Below are 18,938 nucleotides of genomic sequence, written 5' to 3'. Positions count from 1 at the left end.
TCCGCAGACTCCCGCTCCTCCAAGTCCACCAACGCGTCAGGCCACTCCTCCAAGTCCGGCACAGCTTCAGGCCACTCCTCCTCCTCCAAGTCTGGCAAAGCGTCAGGCCACTCCTCCTCCAAGTCCGGCACAGCTTTAGGCCACTCCTCCTCCAAGTCCGGCACAGCTTCAGGCCACTCCTCCTCCTCCAACTCAGCCACGTCAGCCGTCTTCGCTGCCTCAGCAATCACGGAAGAGAGCCGCCTCAGCTATGGTGCATAGTGGTACAAGTCGAGGTAGTACTGGAGGTACAGGCGGAGGCAAGCGATTTCAATATGGTCCAAGCCTCGCGCCTCTTCCGCAGAGGCCTTACGACAAGTCCGAGGAGGAAAACATAGCCATATCGAAGGCCGAGGTGGAAGCCCATTTTGCACCGAAACCGCCACCGCCACCAAGGGAGAAAGTGCCTGAGGAAAAGATTGACCACTTCATTCGTATGGCTAAAGCACCAGCTCCCAAGCCTATTGACACAGACTATGAGCGCCACATCAAGAAGTTAAATCGAGCACGTCTACAGAAAGAGGTGAGCTCGAGCTCGAGCAAATCAGCTGGCAAAAGGAGCGGTAAAACCGTTCCCCAGCTGGGAGAACAGGCGGCGCAATCAATCCCCCCGCTTGTTGTGCCAACAACACATGAGAGTAGGAGCGCCCAATATTATTGTGGGCAAACCGTTAACGTTCCCTTGCTGGGCGATGTGGTAATAACCGAGGAGCATATTGAGCAGGCTGAAACGCTCATGATCACTGTTGGACAACTCCTCGATATCGAGCCCATGTTTCCGACTAGAGAGGAGGAAATAAAACGAAAATATGTCCGGGGCCAACCTTTGGTCGAGCCAGACGAGGTCAAGAAGCTCCCAACGAGAATGTATGAATTGCATCAATGGTACATTGACATTACCAAGATTTCCAATCGAGAGTCCCTCATAGTGAATGTCAAGAAGGATCATTACTACCATGAGAAAGCTGTGTCCGTTGAGTATTCAGAACTATTTCAGCTATACAATCAAGACGCACTCGACAAATCTATCGTCAGTTGCTATTATCTGTAAGTGATTCCTTTCTATAATTTAAGTCTCAAGCTAGCTGTAGTGATAATTTTGATCAATCATTACCTGTAATTATCCTCACTATATTCTTTTCTGTGGTATTATGCAGGATGAAGATTTATGAAATGAAAAAACGTGGACGCTATGGCATTGGGTTCGTTGACCCAAATACCATTAATGAATACACATGGAAATTATGTCCATATTACGAAAAAAGTGTAGAGGAAAGCATGCTAGAGTTCTTCAAGCGCCTCAAATACAATGAAGATATACTACTTCCTTACAATTTCGAGTGAGTCACACTGTCTTGTACTACAAATTCTGTTTTTGCGTACTAGCTAGCTATATGTTTTTGCTTACATATGCCCGCTTAATTAAGGCATGCAAACGTGTGTGCATGCAGATTTCACTGGATCTTGTTAATCATTAAAGTTGATGAAGGAACAGTTGAAGTACTAGACTCACTACTTAAGAAACCAACTGACTACACCATCGTGAAGGGGATAGTCAACAGGTAATTTCAATCATTATTAACTATATCTCGGCCTATTTAATTAGTTCGTCATTTCCTCATAACAACTATTTAATAACCCATTTATTCATTTTCTTTGTCGGCGGGCAGGGCTTGGGCAAAGTTCATCAGGGCCACTCCAGGCCCATGGAAACAAAATTTGAAATGGTATCGACCCAGGTAAGTAATTAAGTAGTACTAGCTAGCTGCCATCTCTTTAATTATCATGCTTGATTAATTATTATCTGATCAAATTCCATCCTCGTAAAGGCCCTGAAGCAGCCGGGGAATAATCTGTGTGCATACTACGTTTGCGAGAACATTTGCATGATGGCGTCCAAAAGGAGCAGATCTCAAAGACAGGAGTGGGTGTGTTTGTCAGGACACTATTCATAATTTTTACACCATTATCGATATCTAGTCACACAACTAATACACATGCATATTGATCTCCTTCTTAACAGTTCAAAGAGGTGCGGGAGAAGCTCCTACCAGAGGACCGCATAGAAGCAATTCAAGAGGAAATAGCGGGATTTTTGCTCGACCAGGTCATAGATCCCAAAGGAGAATAATATTACCCGCTACCGCCCCATGAACCAGTTCCAATTGTTATCGTGCTCCGAAGGCACCAATTAGGCTAATGCCACTGGCTCCGAAGGCACCAATTAGGAGAAATTGTAGATAGCTAGCTAATTGTGTGTGTATATATATATATATTATGATCGGTTCTACTAGAAATTCTATTTATATATATGCATAACGTGTACAATATGTAGTATCGTAAAATACCAGCAAACAAAAAGAATTAAATGGAAAACACAAAATTAAATGAAAAAGAAATCATAAACCCAACCCCCCCCCCAACCTTTTAATACCGGTTGGTGTCACCAACCGGTACTAAAGGGCTCCCTGCCCCCCAAGCTGGCTCGTGCCACGTGGTTGCCCTTTAGCACCGGTTCGTGCTGAACCGGTACTAAAGGGGGGGGGGGGGCTTTAGTGCCCACACTTTAGTGCCCGTTACCCAACCGGCACTAAAGGGCCTTACGAACCGGTGCTATTGCCCGGTTCTGCACTAGTGGGTTATTCCTTTTTATCATATCCGTTCTTGCCATGTGGAAGGTTTGAAACTACCAGAATTCTTCTATAATTTTACTCTATGGTTACTACTTATACAATATATAGACTTGCTACCAAGATATACAATTTTATGGGATAATGCACATGGTACTAGCCTATTCAGACCTCGGAACGCTCCCATATCTTTCTCCTGCTTTGACCTTGACATACATGCAGAGAAAGTTGTGTAGAAGAGTTTCCTGATCCGCGCCTCTGGCGTAATCTATCATGGTTGTAGGGCAGAACCTGTCATGGCGTGCAACTTTCAGCTTAATAGACCGAAGTGCATGTTTGGTTCTGCATTCTTCACATCTGTGACAACAACTGCATGCGACGCCAATGCTGATCTCTCGAAGGAGAGATTTTCTTGCTTTGAATACTGAGAGTGCTTAAGATGGTACATGATGTTTCACAGTACATGTTGTCATTCTCTTTTTTCTCTAGTTTTCTGTTGTATTGAATTTTTTCTTTCTGACATATTAATGCAGTGTTATGTTTCTTACTTTTGTACCAAATAGTGCAGTATTCTGTTTCTTTCGTTTTTACAGAATAGTGTAGTATTCCTTTTGGGGATAACCATGCATAAAGTTGGAACGATTCCTTTAATACTTTTCTTTGTATTTATACATCATCAGTGTCATAATGTACCAGAATGAGTGTGGACATAATACTTATTTCAGTTGTTAAAAGAATAATTATTCCTAAGTTTTGTTAGATTAACCGGCTACTTGGCTATACTATTTATAATTTCTCTTTCGTTCCATTCTGTTCTCAGTTGGATAACTCCCTTCTTTTCATGGGTCTTGAAGAAAAATATATGGATGTCATCTGTAGAAATTGTACAATCAACATGTTTCTCTTTTCATTCTTTATGATGACTCATGTACAATCATCTCTCCAGGACACCTTCCACCCATCTCCTGTGCAATGTGATATGGATGCAAACAACACATCATAGACTTGCAAAGGGAGTTTGCCCGGGTGTGGGGACACCTTGGAAATGAACGCGGATTGTGGAGATAATTCAAATGGTATTGGCCAATTAAATTAAATGTTCATAGATAGAGGAGATGGGATTTGGAAGCAATTGGCACATTCATTGTAACATCTCTAGATTTAGCGACGATTAAGCTAGCAAGAACTTGACCTAAAGAGGCAAAGTTAACCATTGATCGAGACGGATGACAACAATCAGAAATAAACGAAGTAAAGAATCACATTGTTTTATGGATTATTCCTTGATGTGAAATAAACAAAGACACCAATTTATAAATTGGCTAACATTGTTTAAGAATGGCTCTAAATCCATCCTATGTGCTGCAAAAATGGGTATGTAGAAAATTGTGCCGCACCTTACATGAAAGCTTATATTTGCCCCATCAATAAAATGATTAATTAATTGCAAAGCAATTTCCAACTAATAATAGGTTAATTATATAATTTATTTAAATTAATACAAACTTAGCACTCTTAATACGCTAGCCCGTGCGAAGCACGGGTTTACGACTAGTTGAATTAATTTAGATTTAAACTTTGAAGTGTTGTTTAATAAGCCTGATATACAGGTACTATAATAATCTAACCCTTGGCCTTTTGGTTACACGCTTAGGGCATCTCCACCCGTTCGGCCCCCCAGGGCGCCTAAATAGAGCGGCCTGGGGGCGTGCCGGCGCTAGTTCGGCCCCTGGGGGCGACCTAGCTCTTAGTCACGCCCCCAAGCGCCAGCCCCAGGATGCGGGAAATTTGAACTAGGTCGTTCCGGCTCACAAAGGACGCCACAAATCCAGCGATCGGACGTAGTCTGGCGTTACAAAAAACAGAGCGCCGCACGCCGCAAGATCGCGTGCGCAACGAATCACTCGGCGGGGTCGGTTCTAGACGTTGGCGGAGTCGGCGTGCGCGGGCTCGGCGGTGTCGGAGCTGCTTCGGTGATGGGCTGTGTCGGCGCGGCTTCGGTACTACTGGGCGGCGATGTAGAGGCGTCGTTCGGGCTTGGCGTCCGTGTGGCCATGGGCGCGGGAGCTGGCGTCGTCGGCGTCGTCGGCGTTGCTGTCTGCATCTGTTTCGGGATGAGGCCGCGCTCCGCCATGAACCACGCCCTGAGCTGCTCGTCGTTGCTCTGGAGCATGTCCGCCCCGCCCATCAGAAAAGCCATATCGGTGTTCCTCTTCTTCGCGGCGACGTTGGTCCGGAGCAGGTCGACGTTGGTCCGGAGCAGGTTGAGCTTGATGGCACCGTTCGTCATCAGCGACGACCACCGCGCCTCGGTCTTCTCTTCACGTAGGACGGCCCGGGCCTGGGCGTCGGCGAGGCAATGCTCGATGGACTCCTGCACTCGCGCGGTTGCCGCGTCGGCGTTTTTCCCCTTCTTTGCCAATTTGTGGCCGTCCGGCCGCCTCTCTGACGCGCCCGGAGTCGTCGCGTCTGGCTTGTATGTCTCCTTGGCCTTGTCGAGGGTACGTCGGACTTCCGCCCACTTCTCGCACTTATCAATGCGCTTGTAGACGTGGAGGTGCTTGAAGTCGGCGTCGAGGTTGTCGCGCCGATACATGGTGAACATGCGCAGCAACTGCGCGGAGGAACAAACAGTTGGCGGGCGGCGGGCGTAGACGATGAAGAGATGCGGGCGAACGGCGTGCGTACCTGATCCTCAACGCTGGCGCCGCTCTCAGGGCGAGCCGCGACCTCCTCGACGATTCCATGCCATTTGTTGCATGCCCCTGGATACGCCCCCAATGGTTCGCCATCGCCTTGGAGCCGCGCTGCATGTAGACGCCTTTGAAGTAGGGGTCGACGAGCTTCCACTCGTCGAACTCGGCCTTGATGCGGTCCCAGTACGTCTCGAAGCTCTGGTTCGTGCCGGTGGTCGGGTCGAGGCAGACGACTTTCCATGCTTCGGCGAGGCATTCCTCCTCCTTGGACGTCCACTTGATGCGCGGTTCGCCTGGCCTAGCCGCCCGCTTCTTCTTCTGGCGCCCCTTCGTCGGATCAGGAGCCGGCTCCTCCTCCTCCTCCTCCTCCTCCTCCTCCTCGGGTTCCTGCGCTTCGTGCGCGTCCTCGCCGTAGACCTAGCCGAGCTCGGCGTCCATGTCGCCGCTGAGATCCACTACCTCGTCCTGGGTGGCGAACCTGGGAGACGCGGCGGCCGCGGTCGATCCTGTCGCGATGATGTCGTCCATGTCGGCTCCTGTGTCGTCGGTGTCGCCGAGGTGCGAGAAGGGAAGCGGTCCACGGCGGAGATGGGGCGTCGGGCTGGACGCGTAGGCGGGCGGCGAGTAGTTGTATGGAGGGTACTGCACGCCGACGTAGGCGGGCGAGGGTGTGCGCGTCGCGGGGTGGCCACGGGGGAAGGTCACGTTTGGGTTGAACCCACCGTGCGCGTCGCCGTCGGCGTAGCCGGGCGACGACGATCCCCATGGAGATCCGACGCCTTGCTGTCCCCAGGGCGCGTACTGGGCGTGGCTGATGACGGGTTTATTCATCATCCCCGCGTGGTCGACCGATGAGGAGGACGCCGCCGCGCGCGCCGTGTTGTCGCGGGCCTTCTTGGCGATGGCCCTGTTCCGCCGGTCGGCGGTGACTGCGTCGCGTCGCTGAACTTCCACCCTCTACTCGGCGTTCGACATGCCCGGTGGCTTCAATGGCGGCGCCCTCGGCTTCCTCTGCTTCGGCTGGGCCACGGTGCCAGTCGTGGTTGCCGCCGCGCGCGGCATGGCGTACTTTTTCGGCGGCATGGCGGCGACTGGAAGGCGAGCGGGACGGGGTTTGGCGGGAGAAAGGGAGGGAATGGCGGGAGGAAGGCGAGCGAGCGGGAGGGATGAGAGGGAAAAGCGTTAAGAAACGGCGGGAAAAGGCCCTCGGGTCGCCGCCAGGGCGGACCCACGCGCCTTTTCGCTTGTGCCGGCTCCCCAAGCGCCCCCCAGGGCGCCGGGTTCGGCCTGGGTCCGCCGGCACCAGTTTTGGCCCGAGCCGGCGAAAAACGGGCTTCTGGGGGCGCGACTAGGCCGTTTTTTTGACGCCGGCGCGGCAAAAACGCATGGGAAGAGCCTGTTGGGGGCGCGGCTCGAGATGCTCTTACAATGCGTGGCTTCTCTCCTGGAGGTACTGGTTCAGAACAAAGTAAGGTGGCCTCTAGAACATGAATTAATTAGCATGCGCTGTACATTTAACATAGTTTATTTAAACGTTAAAAAATGAATTCAAATTTCGTTTGAAAATTTCAGACCAAAAAATCCAAATTTCCGAGATATTTTGAAACAGGTTTTCCCAGCCCCTACCGGAAAACAACCGGTAACAAGAAAAAACAATTGCGCGTAGGGCATGCCAGGTAGTCCTGCAGCGCAGGTGACCTAGATCGAACAGTGAAAATAAGATCGATAAGAGAATGTAAGTCCCGGCGTCGGTTGCGGAGAGGCGCAAATAAACTAACCGGTCCAGTTGTTTCATTGGGCGTGAAGAGAAGCAAGCAACATCGCCAAATGCTAAGTTGACATTTTTTTTGACAATAATTCTGTTGGCATTTTTTTTTGGAAATAATTCAGTTGGCATTCGGGAAAAACGATCGTGACCGTTTTTTAAATGGGAGCCAGAGAATGACGATTGTGACCTCTCATTTGGCCACGACCTCTCAGTTGGACCGGCGGCTCCCACATATCCTGTATAATCACTTCGTGATCAGCCACGTAGCCACTGGACCAAGAGTGCGGCACTACAGGTTGAACCCAGCCCGTCCCACCTGCAACCTGTTTGCCACCCATGGACAACGCAAGCTTGATACGAGGCAGATGTGACATGAATAGCTCAGCTGGTGAGGAGGACATGCTCACACAGCTATCATGCCTTAGGGTCCATGGGTTGCCAATAGCGATGGACGGAAGGGGAACTTTCTTTGTCCATGAGGAAACCACATTCTTCAGAACAATTTCCGATGTATCTCATTCGCTAACAGATATCACTTTGCAACTCCATGTGACATCGCTTATCTTTACTATACGCCATTTCCCAATTTTCCAGGCATTCCCATTGTTTCTTCTCAAAAGATCGAGGTGAGCTAAAAACGTTTACTAGCTGGCAAGAGACTGTAAAAGTTGAGGCGTGGAAACGTATGCATCTGGTGCAGGGACGCATGCGTGTTTATATAGCACATAGGATACATCATCGGCAGGTTGTTGTAGTCTTGACCCATCCTCCAAGCTATACAAGAGATAAGATCAGATCTAACTAACAACCTGCCTGGTTTACATTATACTCACGCATACAACACACATACAATATTGTGACACACATGTCACGTCTATACAAAACAAGCCTATGATTTAACATCCTCCCTCAATCTCAACACATCAAGGTTTAGATTGTTCCTGAAGGCTTGAAGTTGTTGAACTTGTAGAGGTTAGGTAAAACCATCCGCCACTTGATCTCCAGTTGGGATGAACTTTATCTCCAATTTCTTTTGTGCAACTCTTTCTCGGATAAAATGAAAATCAATCTCTATGTGTTTTGTTCTTGCATGAAACACAGGATTCGCGAAAGATATGTTGCTCCAAGATTATCACACCATAAGCGTGACACATGTGATCTAGAGACACCCAACTCATCAAGAAGTGTTTCCACCCACATTACCTCTGCGGTAGCATTTGCTAATGATTTATATTCTGCCTCAGTGCTGGATCTTGAGACAGTTGCTTGTTTCTTTGCTTGCCATGACACAAGGTTTGAGCCAATAAACACTGCAAAGCCTCCTGTGGATTTTCTATCATCTGGACAACCTGCCCAATCTGCATCAGAGAAAGCACTTACTGTAGTTGATGGAGAATTACATATACTTAACCCAACTCCAGTGCTTCCTCGAATGTATCTCAATATTCTTTTCACAGCTGTCCAATGCAAAGAGGTTGGCGCATGCAAGAACTGACAAACCTTATTAACTGAAAAGGATATGTCAGGTCTTGTTAATGTAAGATACTGAAGCGCGCCGACTATACTTCGATACTTTGTTCCCTCTTCTTGACTCAGTAATTTTCCCTCATTCAGGGACAATTTTTCTGTGGTTGACATAGGTGTACTAGAAGGCTTACAATCCTTCATTCCTACACGACTTAAAATATCAGAAGCATATTTCTCTTGAGTGAGCAGAATGCCATCTTGCATCTTCTTCACTTCAATGCCTAAGAAATAGTGTAGATCTCCCAAATCTTTTAAGGCAAATTCACTTCTTAAGTTTCTTAACAAGGCTAACGTGGCATCTTGTGAGGAGCTTGCTACAATTATGTCATCAACATAAATCAGCATATATATGATCACCTTTCCCTTTTTGAATCTCCCTTTGATGGACAGAACCCAAGCTGCTGCAACTTAAGGCTTAGTCTTGAATACCATGCCCTAGGTGCCTGTTTCAAGCCATACAAGGCTTTATCCAACCTGCACAAATAGTTAGGTTTGGACCTATCTTCAAAGCCTGGTGGTTGCCGCATGTAAACCTCTTCCTCGAGAACGCCATGTAGAAACGCATTATGAACATCCAATTGGCGAAGATTCCATCCCCTGGAAATAGCAATAGACAGGACAAGTCTGATAGTAGCAGCCTTCACTACAGGACTGAAGGTGTCCTCATAATCGATACTGTAGCGTTGTTTGAAACCCTTAGCTACTAACCTAGCTTTATACCTATCTATTGTTCCATTAGCCTTCTTTTTAATTTTATATACCCACTTACAATCTATAATATTCCTCCCTGGATTTGGTGGAACTAAATGCCAAGTTTGGTTTCTCATTAAAGCATCATACTCTATACTCACAGCATTTTTCCAATTTTTTATCATGCAATGCTTCTATCACATTTTGTGGCTCACCAGAGGAAGCAAAGTTTGCAAACCTAAAGTTTTTGTCATACCTGACCGTGCCATCCTTGGGCACTAAAGGTTTGGTAATACCTCTCTGTGAACGGGTAACACACGTAGATATTGGTGCAGCCACAGCAGATCCAGGAGCAGCCGCAGAGGATCCCGCTCCTCGTATCGGCGCGGGTGAATCAGCCTCGGCCGCCGTGTGCATTCCTCGTACTGACGCGGGAGAATCAGCCTCGGGATCCACAATATCCCTAGGGCTGTCGGTTGGTGATCGCGACGCGTGAGCACGGGCCCGCAGCGAGCTGTCGAGGCCATCATTACACTGGGGACTGGGCGCACCCGCCCCAGTCGGTTCTCGACACGTCACACGTGACGACGAGCGCGAGTTACCCCCTCCCGACCGCACCGGCGCGCCGGATTGCATGGTGCGCGCTGACGGGTTGGATCCCCCACGCGTGTCTGGCGGCGTCAGAGATTCTCTCCCGGGATCCGCATCGAGCCCGCCTGCGCTATCTGCACCTGATCTCTCGGGATCGGTGTTGTCAGGCGCATCTCTTCCTCGTGTCCGGTGCCTGTACAATTCTGTCTCTGCATAAAATCATGGCTCGGAACAGCAATTTTTGCACCGTTTTCATTAGTAGCATTAGTATGGCTATCAAGCAAGTGATCATCAGCATATGTTTCACCCCCATGATCAGTAGGATTTAGCAATTCAGGAGATAGCAGAAGAATTTCTGCTCGAAGACGAGCCCCAGCATTCGGATGTAGGGCAGCAAAGGGAAAAATGGTCTCATCAAAAACCACATCCCTGGAAATATAGACTCGCCCGGTGGAAATATCTAGGCACTTAAAACCTTTATGGAGATTGTTGTACCCTAAGAAAACACACTGTTTGGAACGGAACTGAAGTTTATGTGTGTTATAGGGTCGAAGGTTGGGCCAGCAGGCACATCAAAAGATACGGAGGGCCGAGTAATTAGGTTTTTCATGAGACAATTTTTCGAGGGGTGTTTCAAAGTTGATGACTTTGCTGGGAAGCCTGTTAATAAGATATGTGGCCGCAATGAAGGCCTCATCCCAAAACTTTAGAGGCATAGATGCTTGAGCTAGAAGGGAGAGTCCAACTTCGACTATGTGTCGATGTTTTCGCTCAGCTGATCCATTTTGCTGGTGAGCATGGGGACAGGAGACATGGTGTGATATACCAATCCGAGTGAAAAAGGAATTTAACTTAACATATTCTCCCCCCCCCCTAGTCAGTCTGAAGGGCAAGAATTTTGCGATCAAATTGTCTCAACAAGATTCTGAAAGTCATGAAATTTCTGAAAAACTTCAGACTTATGTTTGATTAGGTAGATCCATGTGAACTTACTGAAGTCATCTATGAAGCTCACATAGTATTTTTTTTTCTACCTACAGATTCAATAGCAGGTCCCCATACATCAGAGAAAATGAGTTCCAAAGGAAACTTCGATTCACTTATTGATTTTGGATAAGGCAGCTGATGGCTTTTGCCTTTTTGAAAAGAATCACAAATAAAATCGCTGTTCAACAGCTTGACACACGGGAGCTTATTCTGACTAATTATTTTGATAACGATGGTAGACGAAGGATGTCCTAGGCGCCGGTGCCACCTATCCGAGGAGGGAGTGACACTGAGCGCTTGCTTCTTGGCGCCTTGTCCCGTGTGTTTGACAGGGTATAGACCTCTTCTACCCCTGCCTTTGAGAAGCACCCTCCTCATTCCCCGATCCTTTACAAAAAAAGAATAGGGATGAATTTCAACAAAGGAGTCGTTGTCAACAGCAAGACGACTAGCAGATATTAGACTTTTGTTTGCTTCGGGTACGTGGAGAATGTTGTTTAGATGTAGATCACGATCTTGAGTGCGAATAGCTGAATGACCAACATGTTTAATAACCATACCCGAACCACTCGCGGTGTGAATCTGTTCATTGCCGGTGTAGCGGTCGCGTACGGTCAGCTTCTCCAAGTCTCCCGTGATGTGGTCGGTGGCACCACTGTCCAAGTAACAGTTGGTGTCCACCCCGTACTGCGGTGCAGCAAGGTTGGCCGACTTCTCATCCACACCTTGGTAGGATTCGTCGTAGTGTTTCTAGCACTTCCAGGCTGGGTGGCCCATCTTGCCACAGATCTGGCATTGGACCCTGGGAGCGGAGGCGTGATTGTTGTTGAAGTTGCCTCCGTTGTTGCTGTTGCCGCCGCCGCGCCCTCCTGATCTGGAGTAGCCGCGCCCGCCGCGGTCACCACCGTTGCCGCCTTGTCTGCGGCCGTGGTCACCTCCGCCGCCGCCAGGTTTGCGGCCTCGGGTGGCGGTATTGGCGGAGGACTGTGATCCTCCACCGCGAAGACTCAGCCTCATCTCGAAGCTGAGCAGCTGCGAGAACAGCTCGGCAACGGTGACCGGCTCCACCTGTGAGCACATGGCGGACACCACCGGATCGAAGTCTTCTTCGAGTCCAGCCAAGATATGAGAGACGATGTCGTCCTCATCCACCTTCTTCCCTGCGGCTATCAGCTCATCGCAGAGAGACCTGACCTTTCCGACGTAGTCGGTGATGGAGGAGTTGCCTTTCTGCAGATTTGCGAGGGCGATCCGAACATTGGTGGTCTGGGAACGGGTGCGGGATGCAAGCATCCCTTCAACAGTGTTCCAGAGCTCTGCTGAAGTGTGGCACGACGCAACCTGGATGGCGATCTCACGGGGAAGAGTCGTCAGCAGATAGGAGAAGACTTGTTGATCTTGTGCATTCCAGGTTTGAAAATCAGGGTTCGGCGCCTTCGCCGTGGTCTTGCCATCAGATGAAGCTACGTTGATCTGCATGGGTGGTGGTGGTTGCTCAACGTCGAGGTACTTTGCCATCTGCGCGCCCCAGATCGCAGAGAGCACGGTTGCCCGCCATAGCGCCTGATTGCCCTTCGTGAGCTTCTCGGTGGCTGCGTGAGCGAATGGCGAGGATGGTAAGGAACTTGAAGATGTTGCCATGGATGAGCTCGAGGAGGGCTCTCGTTACCATGTAAAAGTTGAGGCGTGCAAGCGTATGCATCTGGTGCAGGGACGCATGCGTGTTTATATAGCACATATGATACATCATCGGCAGGTTGTTGTAGTCTTGACCCATCCTCCAAGCTATACAAGAGATAAGATCAGATCTAACTAACAACCCGCCTGGTTTACATTATACTCACGCATACAACACACATACAATATTGTGACACACATGTCACGTCTATACAAAACAAGCCTATGATTTAACAGAGACCACACAATTTATAGGTACGTACATATATGGAGCTTGGTATAGACTTGAAACTTAAATTACCATGGGCTACGCTTCGTGAAACTCGAGATCCGATCCGAAACAAAAAATACATGATTATTTATTAATAGGTCTAATGTGTTGCAAGTTGGCAACCAATCCAAAATATGTATAAGAAACCTACGTAGATGCAGGAGAATATTAGATTTCCCAAACACCAGTATATCATAAACAAAGTAGTATATAGGTAAATATTTAAGTCATATCTTTTTTTTCTAAGTCAAACATTGTAAAATTTAAACACGTTTATTGGTAGAATATTATTTAATAGTATGGGAACATTTTTTTACAATTTTACTTAGAAAAACCTACAAGTCCTTGGTATATGAAATATCCTTGATGTTACTCATAGGCTACCCTTGTGGCATGTCGCACTGAGTAGTAACTTTCGCTCACGATGCACCAGACTGAATTGCCTGATAATTCGTGAACCGTCGCGTGCATGCCGGCTATCTGTTGGCAAGCACTCAAAGACTTCATCTTCACAAAGTACAAACTGGGTCTTCTATACTCTCCACCTGAACACCAGTGTGGCACGACATGTGCATGCTTGCCATCTTTGCTCTCCTCCACAACACTCTTGAAGCACGAATTTGTGCTTCTTTTGGAATTTCAGATTTCCTTTTGCTGCACGACAAAACGATTATATGTGGCCATGTTAAGCTTCTCGATGCCAGATTTATTGTTACTCTCTCACGATAGAGATAAGTAGCAGTATGGCACGTTGCCCATAGTGTGGTTAAGCCATTTCCACATGATCCCGCTGCCATGCATCAAGTTAGGTCATGATCTCATGTCTCACGCGCGTGGACTGATGAGCTGATACAATTTGTTAACTTCTCACTATGATTTCAAGATCAATTTGCAAATTACACATACAGATCAAAGTCACGGAATACATAGCCTATAGCGGGAGGTGGTTGCCGCAGGCTACTAGAAAATGGTTGTCCCTAGGAGAAGTTTGCATTGGGCCCCATAACATATATAGGTGGCTTAGCACTAGCAGAGTATGGAAGTGGCTAGCATCTACCAGAAGCAAAGGTTTGTAGCGGCATCTAGCGGCATGAAGGTAGGGGGTCCCTTGAATAGGTGTACATTAATTTTTAGGCTGCACCTACTTGAATATTTGTAATTCATCACCATGTCCTATTCTGATGGGCAGACAGAAAGATCGGCTTCGAGAACTGCGTGTGATCAGATGATGCAACCATGCATGGTCATGATAAGATAACATGTTTACAGCTTACTTTGATTTAACTCTCAATTTGCCATTAGTGGATAAAAATCAAAGTCGCACAATTGAGAACAGCCGAAAGGTGATCAGGATAAGTCACTGAGCGGGCCGCAGCACCTGGGTCCATTATAATCCAGTCAGGTGCACACTCTTTTTATGGGCTCCTGCCACCATCCCATCAATGAGCCGTGGTCTTTGCTGGTAGCTGTTGGGCCTTTGGGCCGTCGGGTCCAAGTTCCGGACATGATTTCTCCTGAACGTTCAAGGATTCCATGGAGGGGTATTTTCAAACTTAAGATGCATTCAACACTATCGCCCCAAATTTTGGTATGAAGCTGCAGCCAAATTTCCCAGTGAATCCCAATCCTAGTTACATGAACCCTCCATGGCGTGAACACAAAAACAGCTCGATCAATCCAACACTAGCGAAAAAGAAACTACTCTAGTTGGTGGTCATGTTTCCCTGGCAACAAAGAAGATTGTCATGTTTGTATACTGTGTTATAAGCATCCATTCTACTACACTTTTATGGACAGAAAGTAAGTACATGTGGTGTTGGCCAAACATTATTGCTACATTTGCATATGCTCTTGAAGGCTTGATATAGTGTGGATGAAAACGGGGCCATAGAAAAGTAATGGACAAACTCCGGCCTGTCGTGACTCATGAGATCCACTTTTTGTGGGCATGTAAAAGTGTTGCAAGGAAATTCATTTATGACGATTTAAAGAAAATGAGGATAATGTTGTGAAGTGAAGAACATGGTGGCATTTACTATACATGATACAACGAAGTGAGCTTGCACCACCAGTCACCATACGTCCTCTTGCACAATGGATAGAAATGAGGTAATATCACCAGAAGTCACATAACTTGTTCTGGATGTTCAGTTTGGTGCTAGAACTTCTAAAATACGGGTTTGTGGTCACCCAACTTGCGTTCTCGTGCAAATACGGTAACATCGCCCGTATCCGGCACTTAAGTGGCATGCCAACATGACTATGGCCCACTGTCAGTGACAGGAGCCAGTGTGCGCATGTTTTTTTGGAAACACCTCTGCTCTATATTTAGTTGTGCAGTAGCACGTGTGGGTCCCACTTGACAGTTTGTTAGATGAATAAAGGCCAGCGGACTGTCGCTGCCGCTGCGTTGTGTTTTTCCTTGTAGTCTAATTCGTCCAATTTCACGTCGTCATGTACAAACATGCCCTATGCCAACCACTGCACCGAGCACATTTTCATGTCTATGAAGAGATGCATCATCTTTTATTTTATAGAGAAAGCATGGTTCTTCATGTTGATTCCGATGGTCTCCACCACTAAACTTTTGCAATTTTAGCTGATATTTACAGTGCAGTACCTACCAATTATACATATTTTTAGTGCAATTTCAAAATCCGTTTCAATAAATTCGAGCGAAAAAAATCTGCTCACCCTCGAGTAGTCGTCATTGCCTTATTTGTTTGAATTCAAATAATTTAAAATGTAAAAATCTAGATAAAAAATATGGGCCAGTTGCTAGCTATATTTTTATCTAGATTTTTACATTTTAAATTCAAATAATTTAAAATGTAAAAATTTAGATAAAAAATATAGCTAGCAAATGGCCCATTAATTAGGTAGCAACTGGACCAGGTTCAAATCTTGTGTAGGTTATATTTTTGCCAAAACACATATTCGATACAAAAATAATCAAAATGACCTACCACAGCAGTATAAAATTGCCTTTCTCTGCGATATACAAAATTGGCTAATTGCCTCATGATTTGAACTCTAGGCCTAGATGTGTGAAGAAAACTGACCTACCGCTACAGTACAAAATTGGATTTTAATTTTAAGTGATCCAAGTCCACATTGAAATAGGAATTCAAACCAACCGAAATCTTTTGAGAGGAATGGAAATAAATTCGCTCACCCTCTGAATTCGTTTATATAACTCGATATTAGAGCAAGCTTATTGCTGACATCGGTGGCGTCTTTGTATACGGTTGTCCCGGCCGAAATAAGGAATTTATTTGTCAGTTGACCAATATAATAGCATATGCATCTCTGTATTAGACATCAAAGGACGTTCATTCTGGTGGTTAGCACGCGCGGCGGGAATTGAAGAGGACAGAGGCAATTACAGTAGTACTTATTACGTGTGAATCATTTATACAGATGTAATTGTGTGAATCATTTGAACAAGCTGAGGGTGTTTCTGAAAAAAAGAACATCATACCTAGCGCCTCCGCCACTAACCGACGCTGACAGTGGGGAGATGCACACGTGGCACGCCATGCAAGCAGCGGATATGCCGGCGTACATGCTTTGTGACCGTATTTGCATGAGATTGCAAGTTAGGTGACCATAAACCCGTATTTTTAAAGTTTTAGCACCAAACTGAACGTCCAGAGCAAGTTCTATGACTCCCGTTGATATTACCTCGATAGAAATCTCCCTTCTTTGGTGCCTCTCTTTAGTAGCTCAGCTGTCTTCACCTAGCATTTCCATTGCCCCTTAAGAAGAAATCGGTAGCCAATCGTACCCACGGGTTTTCAAGGCAAGGACCATGCACCGACATCGATATGTGCAATAGTGCGGGTAGGATGGCCGTGAGCTTCCGATACCTCAAAGCAACAGCCCGCCAATCAATGCGCAATCCTCTACTACTACAAGCCCATGTTAAACACTAAATGCACTTCCACTGGCTGTTGATATCCACGGGTGCATGTTGCGACCTGCTACCTGTGATCGGATCTATTTATTGTTTCCGTGCATCCTTGTACTTGAATTCAAATTGCCCATAATTTAGCCTAAAAAATGTCTTCCCATAGGAAGGAGTTTGTGAAATTTTTACAGGGGAAGTTTTTTTTAAAATTTTGTAACATGCACCGCCAGTCGTCACCACCTACCATTCTTATTGGGTGTCGTTGGACATGCATGGCAGTTTTTGCCTTGCCCGTTTATAGCTCTTGCCCGCCCCTCGCAAGTCCCAACTTGGAGAGAGGCGGAGAGGCCGACCGGCTTCGCCGCCCAGCCTCAAACCCACGGCAACTCTTGGTCTCTCGCCCTTCACCGACGTCTAATTGTTGTTCTCAGGAGTCAGGACATTCCGGTGGCCGGTTCAATGGCGGGCGACCTCGGCAGCTCGGCTGCAACAGCCACGGCGCGCCCCACGCGACCGGCCATGGCCGGTCGCTCCAGCAGCATGGCCCACGTTCACCACCACGCCAACGGAGTACCCGGAGCCAAGGCCAAAGACGGCAGTGGAGCGCTCGGTCGCCCTCCCACTCGCAGCTACAGCCACAGTCAGCGGCACAACCAGCAGCCTTCCCGCCGCTCGCATCATCGGCGCAGCCACAGCCACAGCGAAGGCGAGCCGACCAAGCACAGGCAGCCCGGGTGCAAGCAGCTGACCGGTGAAACGATGGGTGGATTAGCCACCGCAAGCTGCCTCCTCCCGTGCGCGGTGGTGGACTTCGCCTTCCTCGCCACGGTACGCGCGCCGGTGGCGCTGTGCCGCCGCGCTGTACGAGGGAGCCGGCTCAGACGCTCGGCCTCGGTGGGAGAGGCGGAGATGGCGAAGCTCCGCGAGGAGGCGGACAGCATACTCAAGTTCGGCAGGACGGCGTCGGCGTGGCCGGCAACGGCCCCAGCGGATGAGGAAAAGGAGCTGGAGAAACAGGTGTGGGCAAGTTTCCGTGACGCCGGCTTCGGGAGGACCTCGCCGCATCTCGACAACGATATCAGTTGATCGGAAGAGACGCGGCGGCCCAGGTCGTGCGTCTAATGAAAGTTGTTTTTCTAACGTTACTCAGTATGTACCGATAATGGATCCACCACTCATTGTAACGTCAAGATTCATTTCAACTTTATAGGTATACTTTGAAAAAGAGTTTTCCTGTGCGATACAAAAGGTTTTTTTTTTTTTGCGAGGGATGCGATACATAAGGTTAACTAGAGGAATACATATATACCTGCATATATATGCTATCTAACTACTTTAAACAAGAGAAACTTGAATATATCCAAAACGAGTTTAAAATTCTTAAAACATATTTCACACATTCCTAAAAAAACTGATTTCCCCCGTTTCTCAAAAACTGATAGCGTGGAATATATTCAAAACAATTATTTCACTCATTTCAGAAAGCTGATTTCATTTATTAAAAACAGTGATTTCAGTACTTTTAAAAGACTTATTTCACTCAATTTAAAACACTGATGTCAAGGCCTTAGCTCCCTGGTTATATCCCTGGTTAGATCCCTGGTTATATCCCTTTTCTTCCCCTTCTCTCTTATATATAGCCGGTCCGCACTTTTTTCATTTTGTTTTTTTGCTTTTCTCCTTTCTCATTTTTGTTTGTGTTTTTCCTTCTTTCAATTAATCTGGGATTTCCAAAAAGTCAAAATTTCAAAAAGTTTCGAGTACTGAAAAAATATATCAAGAAATCATAAAATGTTTGTGAATTCAAAAAACATTCGGGAAATCATAAAATGTTCCTGATTTCAACAAAAAGGTCTCATATTATGAAAATATCACGATTTCAAAAAAGCATCGCGTCCCCGGCCTCCTGTCAAGACGGCCCGAACCTGGGTAAAACATCATGTCCCCTGCCTCCTGTTACCATCGATCCTAGACGCACAGTTCGGGACCCCCTACCCCAGATCCGCCGGTTTTGACACCGACACTCCCCCTCCACCAACAAGCATCAATCCATGGGTTGCTCGAAACAACGAGTGCCTCCAACTAACAAGAGTCCCAGGGGGAGTTTTGTTTGAAATTATTTTGATTTAGTTTGCATAAAGCATGGGACTGG

The 18,938-nt window shown here is 47.2% G+C and overlaps 1 protein-coding gene and 1 pseudogene across 1 annotated transcript; one reads left to right on the top strand and one right to left on the bottom strand.

The window, feature by feature from the left end:
* Window positions 1–11,944: 11,944 nt before the first annotated feature.
* LOC125517765 (small nucleolar RNA Z247) lies at window positions 11,945–12,083 on the bottom strand (annotated as a pseudogene).
* Window positions 12,084–17,107: 5,024 nt separating this feature from the next.
* Window positions 17,108–18,013, top strand: LOC125515394 (uncharacterized). Its single transcript, XM_048680861.2, has one exon. It carries the CDS (start codon window positions 17,246–17,248, stop codon window positions 17,870–17,872), a length of 627 nt encoding a protein of 208 aa, XP_048536818.2. The 5' UTR covers window positions 17,108–17,245; the 3' UTR covers window positions 17,873–18,013.
* Window positions 18,014–18,938: the final 925 nt, after the last annotated feature.

This window comes from Triticum urartu, chromosome 6A, assembly GCF_056163025.1.
Source record: "Triticum urartu cultivar PI428250 chromosome 6A, HENAU_Tu73, whole genome shotgun sequence".
Taxonomy (NCBI): domain Eukaryota; kingdom Viridiplantae; phylum Streptophyta; class Magnoliopsida; order Poales; family Poaceae; genus Triticum; species Triticum urartu.
This window is presented reverse-complemented; position numbering and strand designations above follow the sequence as displayed.

Excerpts from the sequence above, each read along its gene's own strand:
- LOC125515394 (XM_048680861.2), top strand. The coding sequence starts at position 17,246 with ATGGCGGGCGACCTCGGCAGCTCGGCTGCAACAGCCACGGCGCGCCCC.